Source organism: Carcharodon carcharias, chromosome 9 (assembly GCF_017639515.1).
Source record: "Carcharodon carcharias isolate sCarCar2 chromosome 9, sCarCar2.pri, whole genome shotgun sequence".
Classification (NCBI taxonomy): Eukaryota; Metazoa; Chordata; class Chondrichthyes; order Lamniformes; family Lamnidae; genus Carcharodon; species Carcharodon carcharias.
Genome location: NC_054475.1, coordinates 169,048,855 through 169,067,946, shown reverse-complemented (window position 1 = coordinate 169,067,946; position 19,092 = coordinate 169,048,855). Strand labels below are relative to the sequence as shown.

General features: G+C 45.6%; 1 protein-coding gene across 5 annotated transcripts in view; it reads right to left on the bottom strand.

The window, feature by feature from the left end:
• Window positions 1–19,092, bottom strand: part of fgf13a (fibroblast growth factor 13a) — a 638,247-nt gene that overhangs the window by 452,932 nt on the left and 166,223 nt on the right. The window contains exon 1 of one of the 5 annotated variants that reach the window (XM_041196417.1): window positions 3,941–3,985. The exons of the other annotated variants lie outside the window; for them this stretch is intronic. Within the exon in view, the coding sequence (XP_041052351.1) occupies window positions 3,941–3,950 (10 nt within the window). The 5' untranslated portion in view covers window positions 3,951–3,985. Of the gene's footprint in view, window positions 1–3,940; window positions 3,986–19,092 lie in introns of those variants that run through there. 5 annotated transcript variants of the gene reach the window in all.

Below are 19,092 nucleotides of genomic sequence, written 5' to 3'. Positions count from 1 at the left end.
AAAGGTAATGCAGAGTCTTACTGCTCCAGCTTGGTGTACTGAGGGAGAGGATTATTTATAGCAAGCTGTCCAAAGGTCATAAAATAATAACCTTTCTTTTTCCCACGAAAGTCAATTCAATTCTCACTGGTAATTATTTTTTATTATTCATTTATGGAATGTTGGGCATCGCTGGCTGGACCAGCATTTATTGCCCATCCCTAATTGCCCTTGAGAAGAAGGTGGTGAGTTGCCTTCTTGAACTGCTACAGTCCACGTGGTGTAGGTACACCCACAGTGCTGTTAGGGAGGATTTTGACCCAGCAACAGCAAAGGAACTGTGATATATTTCCAAGTCAGCATGGTGTGGGCTTGGAGGGGAACTTCCAGGTGGTGATGTTCCCATTCATCTAATGCCCTTGTCCTTCTAGATGGTAGTGGTCATGGGTTTGGAAGGTGCTGTCTAAGGAGCCTTGGTGAGTTTCTGCAGTGCATCTTGTAGATGGTACACACTGCTGCTACTGTGCATCGGTGGTGGAGGGAGTGAATGTTTGTGGATGTGGTGCCAATCAAATGGGCTGCTTTGTCCTGGATGGTGTCCAGCTTCTTGAGTGTTGAGGGAGCTGCACTCATCCAGGCAAATTTGGAGTATTCCATCACACTCCTGACTTGTGCCTTTGTAGATGGTGGGCAGACTTTGGGGAGGTAGGAGCTGGGTTACTCGCCACAGGATTCCTAGTCTCTGACCTGCTCTTGTAGCCACAGTATTTATATGGCTAGTCCAGTTCAGTTTCTGGTCAATGAAACCCCCAGGATGTTGATAGTGGGGGATTCAGTGATGGTAATGCCATTGAATGTCAAGGGGCAATGGTTAAATTCTCTCTTGTTGGAGATGGTCATTGCCTGACATTCATGTGGTGTGAATGTTACTTGCCACTTGTCAACCCAAGCATGGATATTGTCCAGGTCTTGCTGTATTTGGACATGTACTGCTTCAGTGCCTGAGGAGACGCGAATGGTGCTGAACATTGTGCAATCATCAGTGAACATCCCCATTTCTGACCTTATAATGAAAGGAATGTTATTGATGAAGCAGCTGAAGATGGTTGGGCCGAGGACACTACCTTGAGGAACTCCTGCAGTGATGTCCTGGAGCTGAGATGATTGACCTCCAACAACCACGAACATCTTCCTAGGTATGACTCTAGCATGTGTACCCATTGCACTGAACCCGAAATGGCACATTTTCCAATTATTTAATATTTATTACGGCAATGACCCTAAAGCCAGTGCCTTCCATCCCTGCCACAAACTCACTTAACAGGTCTTCGATTCCATCCCCATCTCTAACCGCTGTCTGAGGCTCAGCTAGAGTGTTCACAACCTCGGCATCTGATGTGACGCCGAGCTGAGCTTCAAGCCCCATAATCTTCTCCATCACAAAGATGACCTAATTCCTCCCCCATAATATCACCCATCTCTTCCCCTGTCTCAGCTCATCTGCTGCTGAAATCCCCATCAACGCCTTTGATGCCTCCAGACTCAACTATTCCAATGCTCACTTGGCCAGCTTCCTATCATCCTCTCTCTGTAAATTTCAAACCTTCCAAAACTGTGCATTCTGTATCCTATTTTGCACCAAGTCACACGCACCCATCACCCCTGCGTTCACTGACCTACACTTGAACTTGTCGGGCCACACATCAAATTTAAAATTCTCGTCTTCATTTCAAATCCCTCCATTGTCTCGTCCCCCTCTTATCTCTGTAATCTCTTCCAGCTGTACAACACTCAGATTTCTGACTTCCTTCAATTCTTACGCATCCCCAATTTTAATGATTCCGTGCCTTCAGTGGCCTGGGTCCTAACCTCTCGAATTCCCTCCCTAAACGTCTCCACCATTCTCTCCTCCTTTAAGAAGCTCCTTAAACCACCCCACGTTGGCCAAGTCTTTTGGCTGCCTCTCCTTAGCGGCAGCATTTTCCGGTCCTGCCTGCCATGGGCATCATCGTGGGCAGGATGGGAACATCTGGACAGCGGCCAAAATATTCCTGTCCCTATCATGACTTTGCCTGCTACTGGCAGGTCCAGGAAATCTCAGCCCAACATCGCCTCAAGTGGCTTGGTGTCAATTTTTGTTTGATAACGCTTCTGTGAAGCATCTTGGGATGTTTTACTACATTAAAGGTGCTATATAAATGCAAGTTATTGTTGTTATCGCTCATTTGCAACTTGAATCAGCCATGGTTGTTCCTGGGTTAGATGTGGCCAATTCATAGAAAGAGGAAATTTATGTCACAGAGAGGGACTGTTCAGCCCACCATATCTGTACCAATGGAAAAGCACTAGTCAGGCTAGATCAAGTGCCACTCCCTCTTGATTTTATGACTGCCAATCGAGCAGGCCACTCACCGGCAAGCTTATGTGAAATACAGAGCATTGAAGTGGGGTCAGGTCAGTGGTCTGATGTCATCCTGCCAGTCTGCGAGTGGGTGCTGAAATCGGAAGCCTGCCAACTCTTTTGAAAAAATGATTAACAGGTGATTGCGCCTTTTAAAAAGCCAGTCGACTGTGATTTTTCATTGCCCACTCCATTTCTTGCTAGCCACGTGGGGAAAAACGTTGGGAGTGATTTACACCGTGGATGACCAGAGGTAGACACAAAGGCCACTGCAATCGGCACCATGGCTGCAGGGTCTGCTGCGTCTGGCTGTTAGTAAACTTTATATGTTCAGTTTATATGGGATGACATACCAATGAAGGACAGAGTGAGAGGGAAGTGGGCCTTAAAATTGGTCGTGGAACCAACTTCCGGTTCACAGCCTATCCCCTCTCCTGCTGGATGTCCTGCCCTAGACTCCCAATTGAATGCGGAGACCTCTTCACAACATTGATTAACCCGCATTTCCACTGGCCGGCTGCTAATTGGCCAGACAGCGCTTCATTTGATGTGCTGAAACGGCGGAGACTGGAACAAACAGACCCGCACTGCCTCCCTTGCCCTGCCAAAAACCACAAAATCCAGCCCTGAAGCACATAATCTATATTTACCCTCCAGGATTACACAATGCAGAAGGGGCCCTTCGGCCCATCGAGTCTGCACCGACACAGGAGAAACACCCGACCTACCTACCTAATCCCATTTACCAGCACTTGGCCCATAGCCTTGAATGTTATGATGTGCCAAGTGCTCATCCAGGTACTTTTTAAAGGATGTGAGGCAACCCACCTCCATCACCCTCCCAGGCAGCACATTCCAGACCGTCACCACCCTCTGGGTAAAAAGGTTTTTCCTCATATCCCCCCCAAACCTCCTGCCCCTCACTCCGGTGCAGTACTGAGGGAGTGTGGCACTGTCACAGGTGCCATCTTCTAGATGAGATGTCAAACTGAGGCCCTGTCTCAGGTAGATGTATAATGTCCCATGGCTAGTAATATAAAAACAGATAGTGAGAGTTTCTACAAGAATTTAAATAAGAAAAGAAAAGCTAAAAGCTAGTGTTGATACTCTGGAGAGTGAGTCTGGAGAATTGATAATGGAAAACAAAGAAATGACAGAGGCATTGAACAGGTATTTTTTGTCCGCTTTCACTGTAGAAAACTCTCCAAATATATTTGAAAATCAAGAGATGAAAATGAGGGAGGAACGTAAAACAATCACCATCAGTAGGGAAAAGGTGCTGGCAAAAGTATTAGCCCTAACGGCTGACCAATCCCCAGGACCAGATGCCCTGCATCATAAGGTCTTAAAAGAAGTGATCCATGTACCTGGACACCCAGATCCCTCTGTGCCACCCCATTCTGCGGTATCTCTCCATTGAAATAATATACTGCATTTCTATTCTACCCACCCAAAGTGGGCAACCCCACATCTACCCACATATACTTCTGCCCATTTCACTTAACCTACCTATATGCCTTTGCAGACTCTTTATATCCTCCTCACAACTTACTTTCTTACCTATTTTCATTGTGGATGAGCAGGATGAAAATGGATCCCAAAATCCGACTGTCCTTCAAATTGTAGACAGTACACATGACTGTTTGGAGTAACAATAGTGAATTTGTTTAGAACAAGTTGTCTGATATTTTCCTGCGCCCCCAACACCAATAGATCATGCAGCAGCTTTGATGGGTCTGCACCTGATCTGTTCTCTCCAAAGACTCTCTAAAGCTGCTTCTCCGATCTGCTGCTATGCTTTAACTGACCTACATGTGACATGAAGCAGTTATTCCAGTTCTACAAAGTGAGAAGCTGGGAACAAGCAGCTTTTGATAATAGTGGAGAAACATTGGGCGGGTATTCCTATTTTAGTGAAAGAGTTAAGCCATTTAAAATTAACTGACTGAAGCCTGAGTTCAATTATTGTAAGCAGCAATGTACTCTCATCCACAAATATTACCAACAGTTATATTGTAATGTATAGCATTGAAAGAAAGGTAAATGCTTCATACTGTTCCGAACTAAGTAGCTTTCTTAAAATACCAGGTACTAAGGACCTGCTCTGGCAGTAGGCTTTTTCTGAAATGTGTAATACAATGACAATGTTTCATTAGATCTTTTATTAAAATATTGGATGGAAGAGGCCAAGGAGGTTTGTTGTGGCGCTAAATAATATTGAACAGTTGTGCCTGAGGGCAACTTATTTTCTCACTACACGGCTCTTCATGTAGTATCTGGAGATTTCTATGCAGCACTGCAAAGTAGTAAAACCAATTGTTGTTCCAGGTTTCCAGTTTGAAATTATCTTTCCAAAACAATTTAAAATCCATAATCTTTTGTGCAATGAATGACATTGCATTTATTTAAAGTTGCATATTCTCTTTAGTTTATTTCTTATTCTGCCCAATAAATATTCTTTGTTGATTTATTCCCAGTTTGATCTATGTGAGCAGCTGAGACAACCTACCTTTGCACGGGATTTAATACACAGGAGCAGGAGGAGGCCATTCAGCCCCTTCAGCATGTCCTGCCATTTAATTCAATAGTAATTGATCTACACCTTAACTCTGCCTACCAGTCTTGGTTCCATAATCCTTAATACCTTTGGCCTGACAAAAATCCATCAACCTCAGTTCTGAAATTTTCAATTGATCCCCAACCTCAACAATGTTTTACGGGACAGAGTTCCAGATTTCCACTCCCTTAGTGTGAAGTGCTTCCTGACATCACCCCTGAACGGCCTGGCTCGAATTTTAAGGTTCTGCCCCCTTGTTCTGGACACCTCTCCCCACCAGAGGGAATAGTTTCTCACTATCGACTCCATCAACTCTTTTAATCATTTTTAACACCTCAATCAAATCACTCTGAATCTTTTACATTCTAGGGAATACAAGCTTAATCTTTGTCAAAAACAAAAATAGCTGCAAAAACTCAGCAGATCTGACAGCATCTGCTGAGAAGAACATTAAGGTGAGACATGTTTACAACTCTTCTCTGTTGACCCCAAAGCAGGTTGGAAGACCCCGTTGATATCTTTTCCAGATGAATGCTTTGCACTTTCACCTGATTATTTCCTGCTTGTCATTTTAAGATAAATGGGGTGGAATAATGGATGAAGGAATGTCATATGAATCTGTAAATCTGCAAATATTGATGACAGGTTTTACCTGTCTTACGCACTACCTGCTGGGTTCCCACCCACCACCCTCCACAAACCTGAGCCCATTTAAAACTGCTCCCCACATCCTAAATGTACAAGCATTTTAAAAAAAGCAGCAAATAGGGTCAAAGGGGGAAAAATGGTTAAAATACAAAATTAATGGCTCTTTACTTAAATGCGTGTAGGATTCGGAACAAAATAAATGAACTAATGGCACAAATGGAGGTTAATGGGTATGATCTTATAGCCAGTACAGAGACAAGGGCCTGAGTTTTCCCATCGGCGATTTGGGGGCAGGGCCCACTTGCCGATGGGAAAATGACGTGGGATGACGTTGGGAGCAACCCCCGACCTCATTCCAGTCCCTTTAAATATTGAGGATGACGGGCGGACAGCGAAATCAGCGGTCCGCCCTCCCATTAAGGCCATTAACAGGATAATTAAGGTAGTTACATGTCCTGCCTGCCAGGCCAGGAGCCTCAGTGGGCAATAGAAAAAACATAAAACCTCACCCACTGGCGGGATGAGGTTTCATGTCCGCTTTAAAAATGTTTAATAAATTTTGTGTGATATTTATTAACATGTTCCATCTCGTGTGACATTGTCACGTGAGGGGGACATGTTGATAATTTTTTTATTTTTCTATTTTTTAAGTTTGTAAAACTTTCACTGATCTCCCTGAGGCAGCACTTAGTCTCAGGGAGCAGTGCGCTCTTTTGTGCGCATGTGTGAAAGAGCGCACTTTGACAGATGGGGAATACCATCTTGAGCTCTCAAGTTCTGTCGAAGGGTCATGAGGACTCGAAACGTCAACTCTTTTCTTCTCCGCCGATGCTGCCAGACCTGCTGAGTTTTTCCAGGTAATTCTGTTTTTGTTTTTGTTTTGGATTTCCAGCATCCGCAGTTTTTTTGTTTTTATAATAGAGAAGCCAAATTGAATGTTGGTCTATATTTCGAAGGGAATGGAGTATAAAAAGAGGAAAGTCTTGCTAAAACTATACAAGGCACTAGCTAGACCACACCTAGAATACTGTGAACAGTTTTGGTCCCCTTATCTAAGGAAAGATATACTGGCATTGGAGGCAGTCCAGAGAAGGTTCACTAAGTTAATCCCGGGTATGGAGGGATTTTCTTATGAGGAGAGGTTGAGTAGGTTGGGCCTGTACTCATTGGAGTTTAGGGGAATGAGAGGCAGCCTTATTGAAACATATAAGATTCTTAGGGAGCTTGACAGGATAGACGCTGAGAGATTGTTTCCCCTTGTGGGAGAGTGTGGGTCCAAAGGGCATAACCTCAGAGTAAGGGGTTGCCAATTTAAGAAAGAGATGAGGAGGAATTTCTTCTCTCAGAGGGTAACAAATCTGTGGAATTCTTTACCGCAGAGGGCTGTAGAAACTGGGTTATTAAGTATATTCAAGGCTGAGATAGACAGATTTTTAACCCGTAAGGGAATCAAGGGTTATGGGGAAATTGCAGAAAGTGGAGTTGGGGATTATCAGATCAGCCATGATCCCATTGAATGGTACAGCAGATTCGATAGGCTGAATGGTCTACTTCTGCTCCTCGATCTTATGGGCTTATGGTCTTAGCTTGCATGAAGTGTCATTCACCCCTCACCCCTGTGCTCACTGAACAACGTTGGCTCCCAGTTAAACAACTCTGGATTTTAAAATTCTCATCCTTGTTTTCAAATCCCTTCATGGTCTCATGTACCTTTGCTGTGTCCTCTACATTCTTCCAATCCTGGTCGACTCCCTGGAGACTACTCCAGGAAAAGTCCAAGGTCTCCAAGGGCATTCTTTCTGATTTCCTGTTTCACTATGCTGGTGCATTAGCTGTCGATTGAGAGCTGGATGTGCCACATAGCATGGACTTCTTCTCCAAAGTATATGACAATTTTGGTCTTGCAATCAGCATGAAGAAAACTGAAGTAATGCACCAGCCTGCTCCAGGAAAGCTCTACCTCGAGCCCAAGATTTCAGCACATGACCTGAACCTGTCATCAACGTATAAGTTCAATTATCTTGGCAACATACTCTCTCGAGCTGTTTGTATTGACAACGAGACACATGCAAAAATTGCCAAAGCATGTGTAGCCTTCGGCAGACTTCAAACATCACTCTGGGAATGAAGAGGAGTATGTCTGTCTACCAAACCAAAAGCCTATAAAGTAATAGTCCTACCCGCTCTGCTCTACACATGCAAGACTTGGACTATGTGCCAGTGTCATGCCAAAAAGCTCAACCACTTTCACTTGAGCTGCCTTCAGGAGCTTCTGAAGACCAGTTGACAGGACAAAATACCAGGCACTGAGATGCTCACCCGAGCTGGCCTGCCAAGTATCTGCACCAGATTGTGACAGTCACAACTGAGTTGGGCTTGTCATGTAGTCAGAATGCTTGACACTCGCTTACTGAAGAGAATCCTCTATGCAGAGTTTGAGTGTGGGGTGTGCTCTCATGGTGGTCAAAGGAAGCACTACAAGAACACTCTAAAGGTTTCACTTAGGAATTTTAGTATCAGCTTCTTGTCTTAAGAGAAACTTGCCCAGTATAGCTGCACCTGGTGCAAAGAAATCAGTGCGGCCTCCTTCGAAAGCAAGCGTATATCAGAGGCAGAGAGAAACTACAAGGAGAGGAAATCCCAAGCCAGCAACTCATTCAAAACTCAATCACCACTGGTATTCTGTCGTACTTTCTTCAGAACTATCCAGGCGCAGATCAACATTAGCTGCCATCTCTGCACCCACTGAAACCCTGCCAAACACACAGATGATGAAAATGGTCAAACAAGGATTCTGGCCTCTCCTGCATCCCAGGGTTTCCTCCACTCCACCACTGGTGCTCGTGCCTTCTGGAACATAGCTTAACTCCCCTAAGCATCTCAGACTCTCCATCCTACTCTTCTCCTTTAAGTTGTTCCTCAGAATCTATGTGCATGACCAAATGGTTGGACACTTTAGGCCTGTACCCATCTGAGTTTAGAATGAGAGGCGATTTATTGAAAGATCCTGAGGGGATTTGACAGGTTGGATGCCAAGGGGAGATTTCCCCTTGTGGGAGATACTAGAGCTAGGGGACACTGTTTAAAAATTAGGACTTTCCCATTTAAGATGGAGATGTGGAGAATTCTTTTCTCTCAGAGGATGGATGGTCTGTGGAATTCTTTTCCCCAGACAGCAGTGGAGGCAGGCTCATTGGATATTTTTAAGGCTGAGTTCGACAGATTCTTGATTAACACGGCAGCCAAAGGTGTTCGGGGTAGGTGGGAATGTAGAGTTGAGGTTAAAATCAGACCAGTCATGATCTTATTAAATGTCAAAGCAGACTTGAGGTGCCGACTCCTGCTCCTAACTCGTACGTATGTAAACATTTGGTCACCTGGTCCTAATATTTGCTTCGGTGTCTTGGTATCAAATTTTGTCTGATAAAGCTTTGTGAAGTGCTTTGGGATGTTTTACTATATTAAAGGTGCTATAGAAATGCAATTTATGAGTAGCTATAGTAGTTATACTTTTGGGAGGCTATACTAATCAGAACAAAATGCAACATTTCACTATTGTATAACCTCCTTGAAGTGCCAATGTTAATCACTATCCCAGTGCACCATAGACCACTTCATCACTTTCTTGATTTCTTCCCATTATGCTTCTAGTATATCACACACAGAATCACAGAACCTCACAGTGCAGAAGAGGCCCTTTGGCTCATCAAGTCTGTACCGACACGTGAGAAATACCTGACCTACCTACCTAATCCCATTTACCAGCACTTGGCCCATAGCCTTGAATGTTATGACGTGCCAAGTGCTCATCCAGGTCCTTTTTAAAGGATGTGAGGCAACCCACCTCCATCACCCTCCCAGGCAGTGCACTCCAGACCATCACCACCCTCTGGGTAAAAAAGTTTTTCCTCACAGGGTGGTGACGGTCTGGAATGCACTGCCTGGGAGGGTGGTGGAGGTGGTATATATAAGAGCTTCTGAGACAGCATGCTCAAACCATAGGGCACAGCATCAGGAATGGGCATAACCCTATCTAACTGTTATTGGAAGAGAATGTTCTTCAACTGACATGAGTTCATAGATCAGAATTGTTTTAAACTACCTGCAGTGTAAGGTTAATTAAATGCAAATCCACTATCGATTGCATTTTCAATTATCTGCAAGAGCCTTCAATGAACTTTGGGCTTAGCCCTATATCAACCAACAGTTATAGAACAGAGTGTGTTAATTCATCTCATATTTTTATACCCTATGAGGCATAGAGTATAAAAGCAAGGAAATTACACTCAAACTTTATAAATCACCGGTTAGCCCTCAACTGAAGTATTGTGTCCAATTCTGGACACGATGCTTTAGGAAGGATGGACAGGGTGCACAGGAGGTTTACCAGAGTGGTACCAGGGCTGAGGTACTTCACTTTTGTGAAGACTCTGGAGAAGCTGAGGTTGTTCTCCTTAGAACAGAAAAGGTGAAGAGGTGATTTAACAGAAGTGTTCAAAGCATTAAGAGTTTTCACAGAGTAAATAGGAAGACACTGCCTCTAGTGGCAGAATGGTCAATAACCAGAGAACAAAGGTAAAGATACCTGAACAGATGATTGGTAAAAGAGGCAAGGGGAGATGAGGATTGTTTTTTTTATTATTCATCGAGCTGTTGTGATGTGGAATTCACTGTCTGAACAGGAGGTGGAAAGTGATTCAATACCTTTCAAAAGGGAACTGCATAAGTACTTGAAGAGAAAAACTTTACAGGACAAAGGGGGAAAAGGTAGGGCGAATGGGATTAATTGGATAACTCTTTCAAAGAGCTGGCACAGGCACGATGGAGTGAATGGCCTCCTCTGTGCTGTGTCAGTCTGTGATCGCCCAATCTGCTCTGTGGTTTTTCCATTTGGTTTTTTTAGGGGATGATCACTGCGGCTTAAAGCTTTTAATAAAAAAAATTCCACATCTAATTAGCGGCTGAAAGAATCTAAACAGAAATCTAATCATTTGGATTTTATTGGGAATTCAGAATTCAAATCCACCAGACCAACCAATTAGGTTGCTTTCCAGGTTATAAACACAGGAATTTCTAGAGAATTAAAGATCAAGGTCCATTTAATTCACCTTCTACCGCTCTGGGCAATACATGATACAATGATAATAGAGGTAATGACCAATCACAGTAATCAATCTCCATCAACGATTTCACAACAGACCCAGACATGAGGTGAGGAAAACCCCCTGTGGTGTAGAGAGTTGGGAACAGTGGGCTCACCTGTTACCTGTTCCTTCCAAGCTACACTCAGCACATGTCACATCTCAAATTAATCAGAAACAGAAACAGAAATACCTGGAAAAACTCAGCAGGTCTGGCAGCATCGGCGGAGAAGAGTACAGTTGACGTCATGAGGACTCGAAACATCAACTATGCTCTTCTCCACCGATGCTGCCAGACCTGCTGAGTTTTTCCAGGTATTTCTGTTTCTGTTTTTGTTTTGGATTTCCAGCATCCGCAGTTTTTTTGTTTTTATCAAATTAATCAGATACTGTCATCACTTTCAAAACCTTGGAACTCCCTGCCTAACAGCGCTGTGGGTGTACCTACACCACATGGGCTGCAGCAGTTCAAGAAGGCAGCTCACCACCACCTTCTCAAGGGCAACTAGGGATGGGCAATAAATGCTGGTCAGCAACATCCACATCCTGGGAAAGAATAGTTTAAAAATTCAGATGAAAAATATTCTTGCCTCTCTCAATCAATGGGTCTTAATTTCAAGTCCACCTACATTGGTGGAGATTTTCAGTAGAGGCAAAAACAAGATATATGGTCGTAGTAAAACTGGAGGGAAAGGGTGCATCAAGGCCAAGACTTGCTCCTCCAGAGCCGGTCTCCAGTTCCCAGTTGGTCATATCCACCGGCTGCTGTGCAAAGGTGACTGTGCCAAGCGTGTCGGGGCCAGTGCCCCCGTCTGCTTGGCCGTTGTCCTCGGGTACCTGACAGCCGAGATCCTCAAGCTGGCCAGCAATGTGACCCGGGACAACAAGACCACCCGCATCACCCCCCCACCACGCCCCCCCCGCCCCACACACCTGCAGATTGCCATCCACAACGACGAGCAGCTCAACAAGCTGCTGGGAGTGTCACCATAGCCCAGGGTGGGGTCCTGCCCAACATCCAGGCTGTGCTGCTGCCCAAGGAAACCGGACACCCCAGCAAGGTTTACGCCTGAAGGGGCGAGATCAGAAAAAGATCCAGTGCAGCAATGAGGGAGTGCTGCATTGTTGACATCTGTGCTCCTCCAGATGAAGCATGAGAGCAAGGACCCCATTTACCATAGAACCATAGAAAAGTTAAAGCACAGAAGGAGGCCATTCAGCCCATCTTGTCCATGCCAGCTCGAGGATACCCAGGTGCCCTTTCTAATCCCACCTTCCTGCACCCGGCCCATAGCCCTCCAGCTTACAGCACTTTAGGTGCAGATCCAGGTACTTTTTAAAAGAGTTTAGAGTTTCTGCCCAACTTGGGCAGAGAATTCCAGATACCCACTACACTTTGCATAAAAAAGTTCTTCCTCATGTCCCCCCTATACCTTCTGCCACTTATCTTGAATCTATGTCCCCTGGTTCTAGAATTTTCCACCAAGAGAAACAATTTTATCCTGTCCACTCTATCTATTCCCCTCATAATTTTGTACACCTCAATCAAGTCACCTCTCAGTCTTCTTTGTTCTAAGGAAAATAACCCCAAACTATCCAATCTCTCCTTCTAACCCTGGCAACATTCTTGTAAACCTGCTCTGCACTCTCTCTAGGGCTATTATATCCTTCCTGTAATGTGGTGACCAGAACTGCACACAATACTCCAGCTGTGGCCTTACCAGTCTTTTATATAATTCCAACATCATATCCTTACTTTTATATTCTATACCTCTGCTAATGCATTCCATATGCATTCCTTACAACCTTGTCTACTTGAACAGCTGCCTTTAGGGACCTGTGTACTTGTACACCAAGATCTCTCACTTCATCTACCCCTCTTAGTATATTCCCATTTATTGTGTAATCCCTGTAACTGTTTGACCTCCCTAAATGTATGACCTCACACTTCTCTATGTTAAAATGCATCTGCCACTTTACCACCCACTCCACCAACCCATCTATATCGTTTTGGAGATTATGGCTATCTTCTACACTATCCACTACTCGGCCAATCTTTGTGTCATCTGCAAATTTCCCAATCGTGCCCCCCATGTTCACGTCCAAGTCATTAATATATAACACAAACAGCAAGGGTCCATACACCGAGCCGTGTGGAACAACACTTGAGACAACTTTCCATTCGCAAGGGCATCCATTGACCATTACCCTTTGTTTCCTGTTACAAAGCCAACCTTTTATCCAGTTTGCCACATTACCCTGAATCCCATGGGCTTTTATTTTCTAGTTCAGAAGTAAAAGATCCACGGCACAATTGGGTGAAAACTCTTTCATTCTTTTCCTCTGATTTTGGGTCTACTTTATAATGCCGGAAAATATGCAGAGTTCCAAGAGGAAGAGAGAGAAAAATGTTTGATGATTGCACCCACCACTGAGCAGTTGCTAAATCATTCATTACCCATTTCTCAAATGCCTCTAAAGATGCAGTGCAGGAATTCACCAAGCCTCCTTTGACAGCACCTTCCAAATCTATGACCTCTACCACCTGGAAGGGCAACAGCACAGGCACATGAAAACACCACCATCTGGAGGTTCCCCTCCAAGTCACTCACCATCCTGACTTGGAAATATATCACCGTTCCTTCACTGTCACTGGGTCAAAATCCTGGAACTCCCTCCCTAACAGCACTGTGGGTGTACCTACACCACATGGACTGCAGCGGTTCAAGAAGGCAGCTCACCACCACCTTCTCAAGGGCAACTAGGGATGGGCAATAAATGCTGGCCCAGCCAGTGACACCCACATCCCATGAACCAATGAAATCATTCAATTACACCTTTCCTCACGAGACTGTAACATAGGCTGTTTCACTTGATGGAAAAAATATAAACTTCGCTACAAATGAAAAGACTTTTATGAAAACCATCCCATTCAGTCTGTGATTCATGCAACTCGTAAAGGTAGGAGATGTAGAACTGGGCAGAACCTTCTGTGCCAGCTGGCATGGGGCGTATTCGGTGGCATGAGCGGACAATATGGTGAGAAGACCGAAAATCAGTTTCACGATGTTGTGAAACCAGTTTGCAATCGCCTGCTCAGCTCGATGGTGGGAACCTCACTGTAATAAATCAGTGTATTATTATAAGGCCAGCCCACCAGATTCACCCCTCCCCTGTGCTGGGGTGTCTGCCTATCATGCTGACGTGTTTCACAACAACAGATATAAGGCGTGCACTTGGCAGGCTATGCTTTGAGGGGAAGTTGGAGGTGAGTGCACAGTAATGTTGGAGGCAGGGGGCAAGGGCTGCCCTGCGGTTGAAGGTAGCGCACAAACAGGTGCGAGGTGGGGGGGAAGGGAAGTGGCCACACATTAGGGGCACCTTGTATAAAGTGACCATTCCTCCACAGCTGAGACAGTTCAGATGCAGCCACATTGATATGAGTGGAGTTGGGTCTCTAGCTTATCTGCCCACTCAAGCAACGCAGAGGCATGAAAGTGCCACCAAATGCTCCAGAGGTTTTCACCCCTCGGGTACAGACTGTAAACTAATGAGCATTTTAGTGGAGGATGAGTACATCAGGATCATGGAGCCTGATGAACTAGCTGTGTGCCTCGTGGCGTACAGAGAGTGAAGATGACAGGGAAGATAGTGACAGAGGCGCCTGGCTGGGCAGAGGGAGGAGCGGAACCCTCTGGAAGAAGGGGCAGCTAGGGCTCCCGCACAGGCCACCGAAGAGCCACAACAAGCCATCGCTATTCAGCGCCTAGCGACACCCAGGGTCTATAGACGCCGCCTTTCATTCCTGCAGATGACTGAGAACCAGTATCACTGAAGACTGCAAATGTCCAGGGAACTGGTCAGTCACATCTGCCACCTGCTGCAGGATTTGGCGCCATGAGGACATGGAGGGCATCCACTGCCAGTGGCCGTGTAAGCGACCATGGCGCTCCAATTTTAGGCCAGTGGCTCCTTTCAGGACTCCACAGAGGGCCTTTCTGGGATTTCACAAGCCTCCACCCACAAATGCATCCATGAGATCACAGATACCATCTTCCCGAATGCAACACAACTTTGTGCATTTCGCCCGGGACCAGGACAGCCAGAATGCAAGAGCGATTGGATTTGCCCAGATCTCGGGTTTCCCACAGGTGCAGGGTGCCATCGACTGCACTCACGTGGCGCTCAGGTCTCCATCACAACATGCAGTCAACTATGTCCATCGCAAGGGAGTCCATTCGCTGAATGTGCAGCTGGTGTGCAACCACCACAAATGCATCCTGCAGGTCTGCGCATGATTTCCAGGGTGTGTCCATGACTCCTGCACTCTCAGTCAGTCTGAGATCCCTGACATCTTCCAGCGTCTACAGTAGCTGCAGGGATGGCTCCTCAGGGACAAGGGCCACCCGCAGAGGACATGGCTGAAAGTGTGATGTATTCACCAGATTGTTATCCTGATACTGCTCTAAACCTCGGTCTCATCAAGGTGTGTGTCTCTGCGCTGGTGGAGGGTGTGGGTGAGCGCTGTGATGGGACTTCAGGGAGGGTGCCTCCAGATTCCTCTTCAGAGGTTTCTTTGGGGCTTGATTGGAGGCCCTGGGTTGTGGACTCCGTCAGCTGTTTCCCAGATGTGCCTGTGAGAGCAAGGGGGGATAATTAGTGCCTGGCAATGGCCTGTGAGACAGGACACATCACTCACAGCATGGTTGTCTGATGGATGTTGCACTGCTAGATCCTCACTTGGTAAAGCAGCGCCAACCTCACCGTCAGCACAGGACCGGTCCCGGTCATCACCGGCCAGCTGGATGGCTCTGTTTTCAACATCGTGAGGACCTTGATTTCAGGCATTCCCCCACTGGTCTGTGAGCTCCCTCTCTGTGTGCCAGCTTGTCCTGCATTAATAGAGATGGGGAGATAGTGAGCAGGACGCCTGCCTGGCCAGATAATAAGTACACCTGGCATGTGTGGGTGGTGAGTGGTCCTGTGGACAGGATGAGGACAATGACGGTGAGTGTGAGAGAGTGAATGGTGATGTCCCTTGAACTGGCAGTGAGTGAGGTCCCTGTGGGTGTGTGATGGGTTTGTGAGGTTGAGAGTGATGAAAAGAGTGACTTACCCTGGAGGAACAGATGAGATCATTTATCCACTTGCGGTACTGGGTACTGTCCTCTTTTGTAGGGCATTGGCGCTGACCACCACTGCCACCGCCTCCCAAGCCAGATTGGTGAGGTTGCTCCTATCCTGCGGCCAGAGCGGGGGGTAGAGGACATCACAGCGAGGCTCCACGGGGTCCAAAAAGCGCCCGAGGGACATGTCACTAAACCTGGGGTCTGCGGTCTGTTTGCCATTCGGGGCCATCCTGTCTCCATGCAGCGGTCCTGGGCTGGAAGCACTGAGAGGTGTGCACGTGTCTGCACTTTAAATGTGGCGCTTGGTGTGATGAAGCGACGAGGTGATGCCATGGTGGGTGAATGACAGCCCGCCTGCCATCGAAATGGTGTGTTTCCCAGGAACGCATAATTAATGCAGCAGGTTTGCTGTGACAAGCCACCATTGCAGCTGGCGGGTACAATGTCTTTCTGCCCACTACCACTCCTAGTGCAAATCTGGGACCATTCCGCCCAGTGTCTCCTGGTGCTGGTTCAGTGAAAAACAAATAGTCTTCAATCCCAGATGGCCTAGAAATGTACGATCAGGTAATACAGGATTGCTGGGAGGTCCAAGATGTCTATAAAATGTCAGGTTAATAATGCTTATCCAGGAATCATTTGATTATATACAACAGCTTGCATTTAGATAGCACTTTTAACATAGAAAAACCATCGCAAGCAATTCACAGCAACATTCTGAGTCAAAATTTGACACCGAGCCACCTAAATAGGATAGGTGGCCAAGAGCTCGGTCAAAAAGCTAACTGTTAATGCGCATCTTAATGAGTTGGAGGTGGAGAGATGGAAAGTCTTGTGTTGGAGGGGGTGGGAATTTCCAGAGATTAAGGCCTGGACAGCTGAAGGCACAGCTACCGATGGTGAAGAAGTGGAGGAGCACAGGTATCTCAGAGAGTTGTCAAGTTGCAGGAGGCTACAGAGATAGGGAGGGATGAGATCATGTCAAGATTTAAATTTTAGAATCGAGGTGTTGTTGGATCGGGTGCCGTTAAGTGTTTAGCAAGCACAGGGTGTTAGGTGAACAGGACTTGGTGCCACTTCAGAAACGGATGGAATTTTGGATGACCTCAAGGGGGGAAGATTCAGGGCTGGACCTGAAAGCATTGGAATGATCAATTCTAGAGGTAATAAAGGCCTGGATAAATATTTCAGCAGCTGAGGTAGGCCATTTAGTCCAAACTGCCCCCGTTGATGTTTATCTTTCACTAAAGCAATAATCCTAATCCCATGTGCTCCACCTGTTCCAATACCCTTTTATATCCCCTTACCTTCAGCCACCTATCTAGCCTATTCTCAAATACTGTCTCATCTCTGCTCAATCTCTATCTCTGTTAATACCTTGTACAACCTCACAACCCTCTGTGTTTTTTCTGTCCTATGTCCTAACTCTGAAATATGAGCCTGACTTTAACCCATTCAAAACCTTGCACAGAGTTAAAATTGGGCCCTGTGTATCCTCATATCTCGCCCATCAATCACTGGAAACAATCTGTCTCCTTCTATCCCGCTCCTTCCCTCCATAATTTCAAAGACCGCAATTAAACCTGCTCAATTTCTAATAGAAACAATGTTGATTTTTCCAAAACTTTCTCTATAGCATTTCCTCATGGCAGGCAACATCTTAGTGAAGCTGCAGCTTCCCATCTCTACTGTTTCAACATCCTTCCCATAGAGTGGACCCCAGAAACACACACAGCCCTCCAAACACGGTCTCCGTGAAGTTTTGTCCAGGTTCAACATTACATCCAGACTCTCATATTCTGTTCTTAGATCTATAAAACCCAGTCCGCCATTAGCTTCTTTATGACCTTTTCTACTTTATACCAGGAGTTGGGGGTTTGGTGAGGGTGGGGGGTGGGGGGGGGGTGGGGGGGTGTCGGTGGGGGTGGTGGAGGCAGTGTGGTCTTTCATTTCATAGTAACTGTGCGTGCTCGGTGTAGGTGTGACCTCAAGCAGAGGCACTGGTGAGGTGAAATCACACATCAGAAATCCTGCCAACTGAGTTTCCTAAATTACACGCCAAGTGTAGATCCTAACAGAAATGGGTCCATTAACATTCAGAAAATGCTGACTTCCTAACGGCATCACAATCTCTAGCTGAACGGCTGCTGTGGGGAAAGTGACAACTAACAATGTCTTTAATAATAATAATAATAAAAACAAAAAAACTGCGGATGCTGGAAATCCAAAACAAAAACAGAATTACCTGGAAAAACTCAGCAGGTCTGGCAGCATCGGCGGAGAAGAAAAGAGTTGACGTTTCGAGTCCTCATGACCCTTCGACAGAACTTGAGTTCGAGTCCAGGAAAGAGCTGAAATATAAGCTGGTTTAAGGTGTGTGTGTGGGGGGCGGAGAGATAGAGAGACAGAGAGGTGGAGGGGGTTGGTGTGGTTGTAGCGACAAACAAGCAGTGATAGAAGCAGATCATCAAAAGATGTCAACAACAATAGTACAATGTCTTTAACTCTTCCATCTGTTTTTCAGGCCTTCTTTATTTATTTATACAATGGGTTTCATTGAATCAGTGAAACAGCAGTACAGGGGGAGGTGCTTTGCTCCATATTTTAGTGGCTTGTGAACCTGAAGTCCAAATATCTCTACTTCTCCACATCACCCAATCTGTTCCCCTATTCAGTGTCTAATCGTTTTTGTAATCACCTCACGCTTACTGATACTGAATTCTACTTGCCACTTTTTGGCCCAGTTCCACAGTCATATCAATGTCTCTTTCCAATTTTCTTCTGTAGCTTAGAATTATTTACAATGAAAATTTGGACACCACTCCCTACAGCCCTAGATCCAAATCACTGATGTACACAAAGAGCAGAAGTTTGCAGAAGCTGTCCTTGAACAAGAACTCCATGGGATAGCACTATCACTGCCAAACACTTCCGAGAAACAAATTGCTTTCGCATTTTTTGATATTTTAGCTGCAGTATTATTTTTCTCTGTAGCTCATGTGGAGCAGTTGTAAGATGTCATCTGTAAGTTGGGCATAACAACATTTTCCAATTCTTTGTGAAGAAATCATGGTTCATTTATAAAGAGAATGGCAGATATTCAGGAGAGAGTGAGGAGAATTCAACAAATGCTACTGGGAGGAGGGAAGAGGGCAGAAGCTGAGTTTAAAATAAGATGGGGAATTTAGAACATGATTCACTGAATGTTGACAGATCAAAGCCACTGCAGTTTAGTCC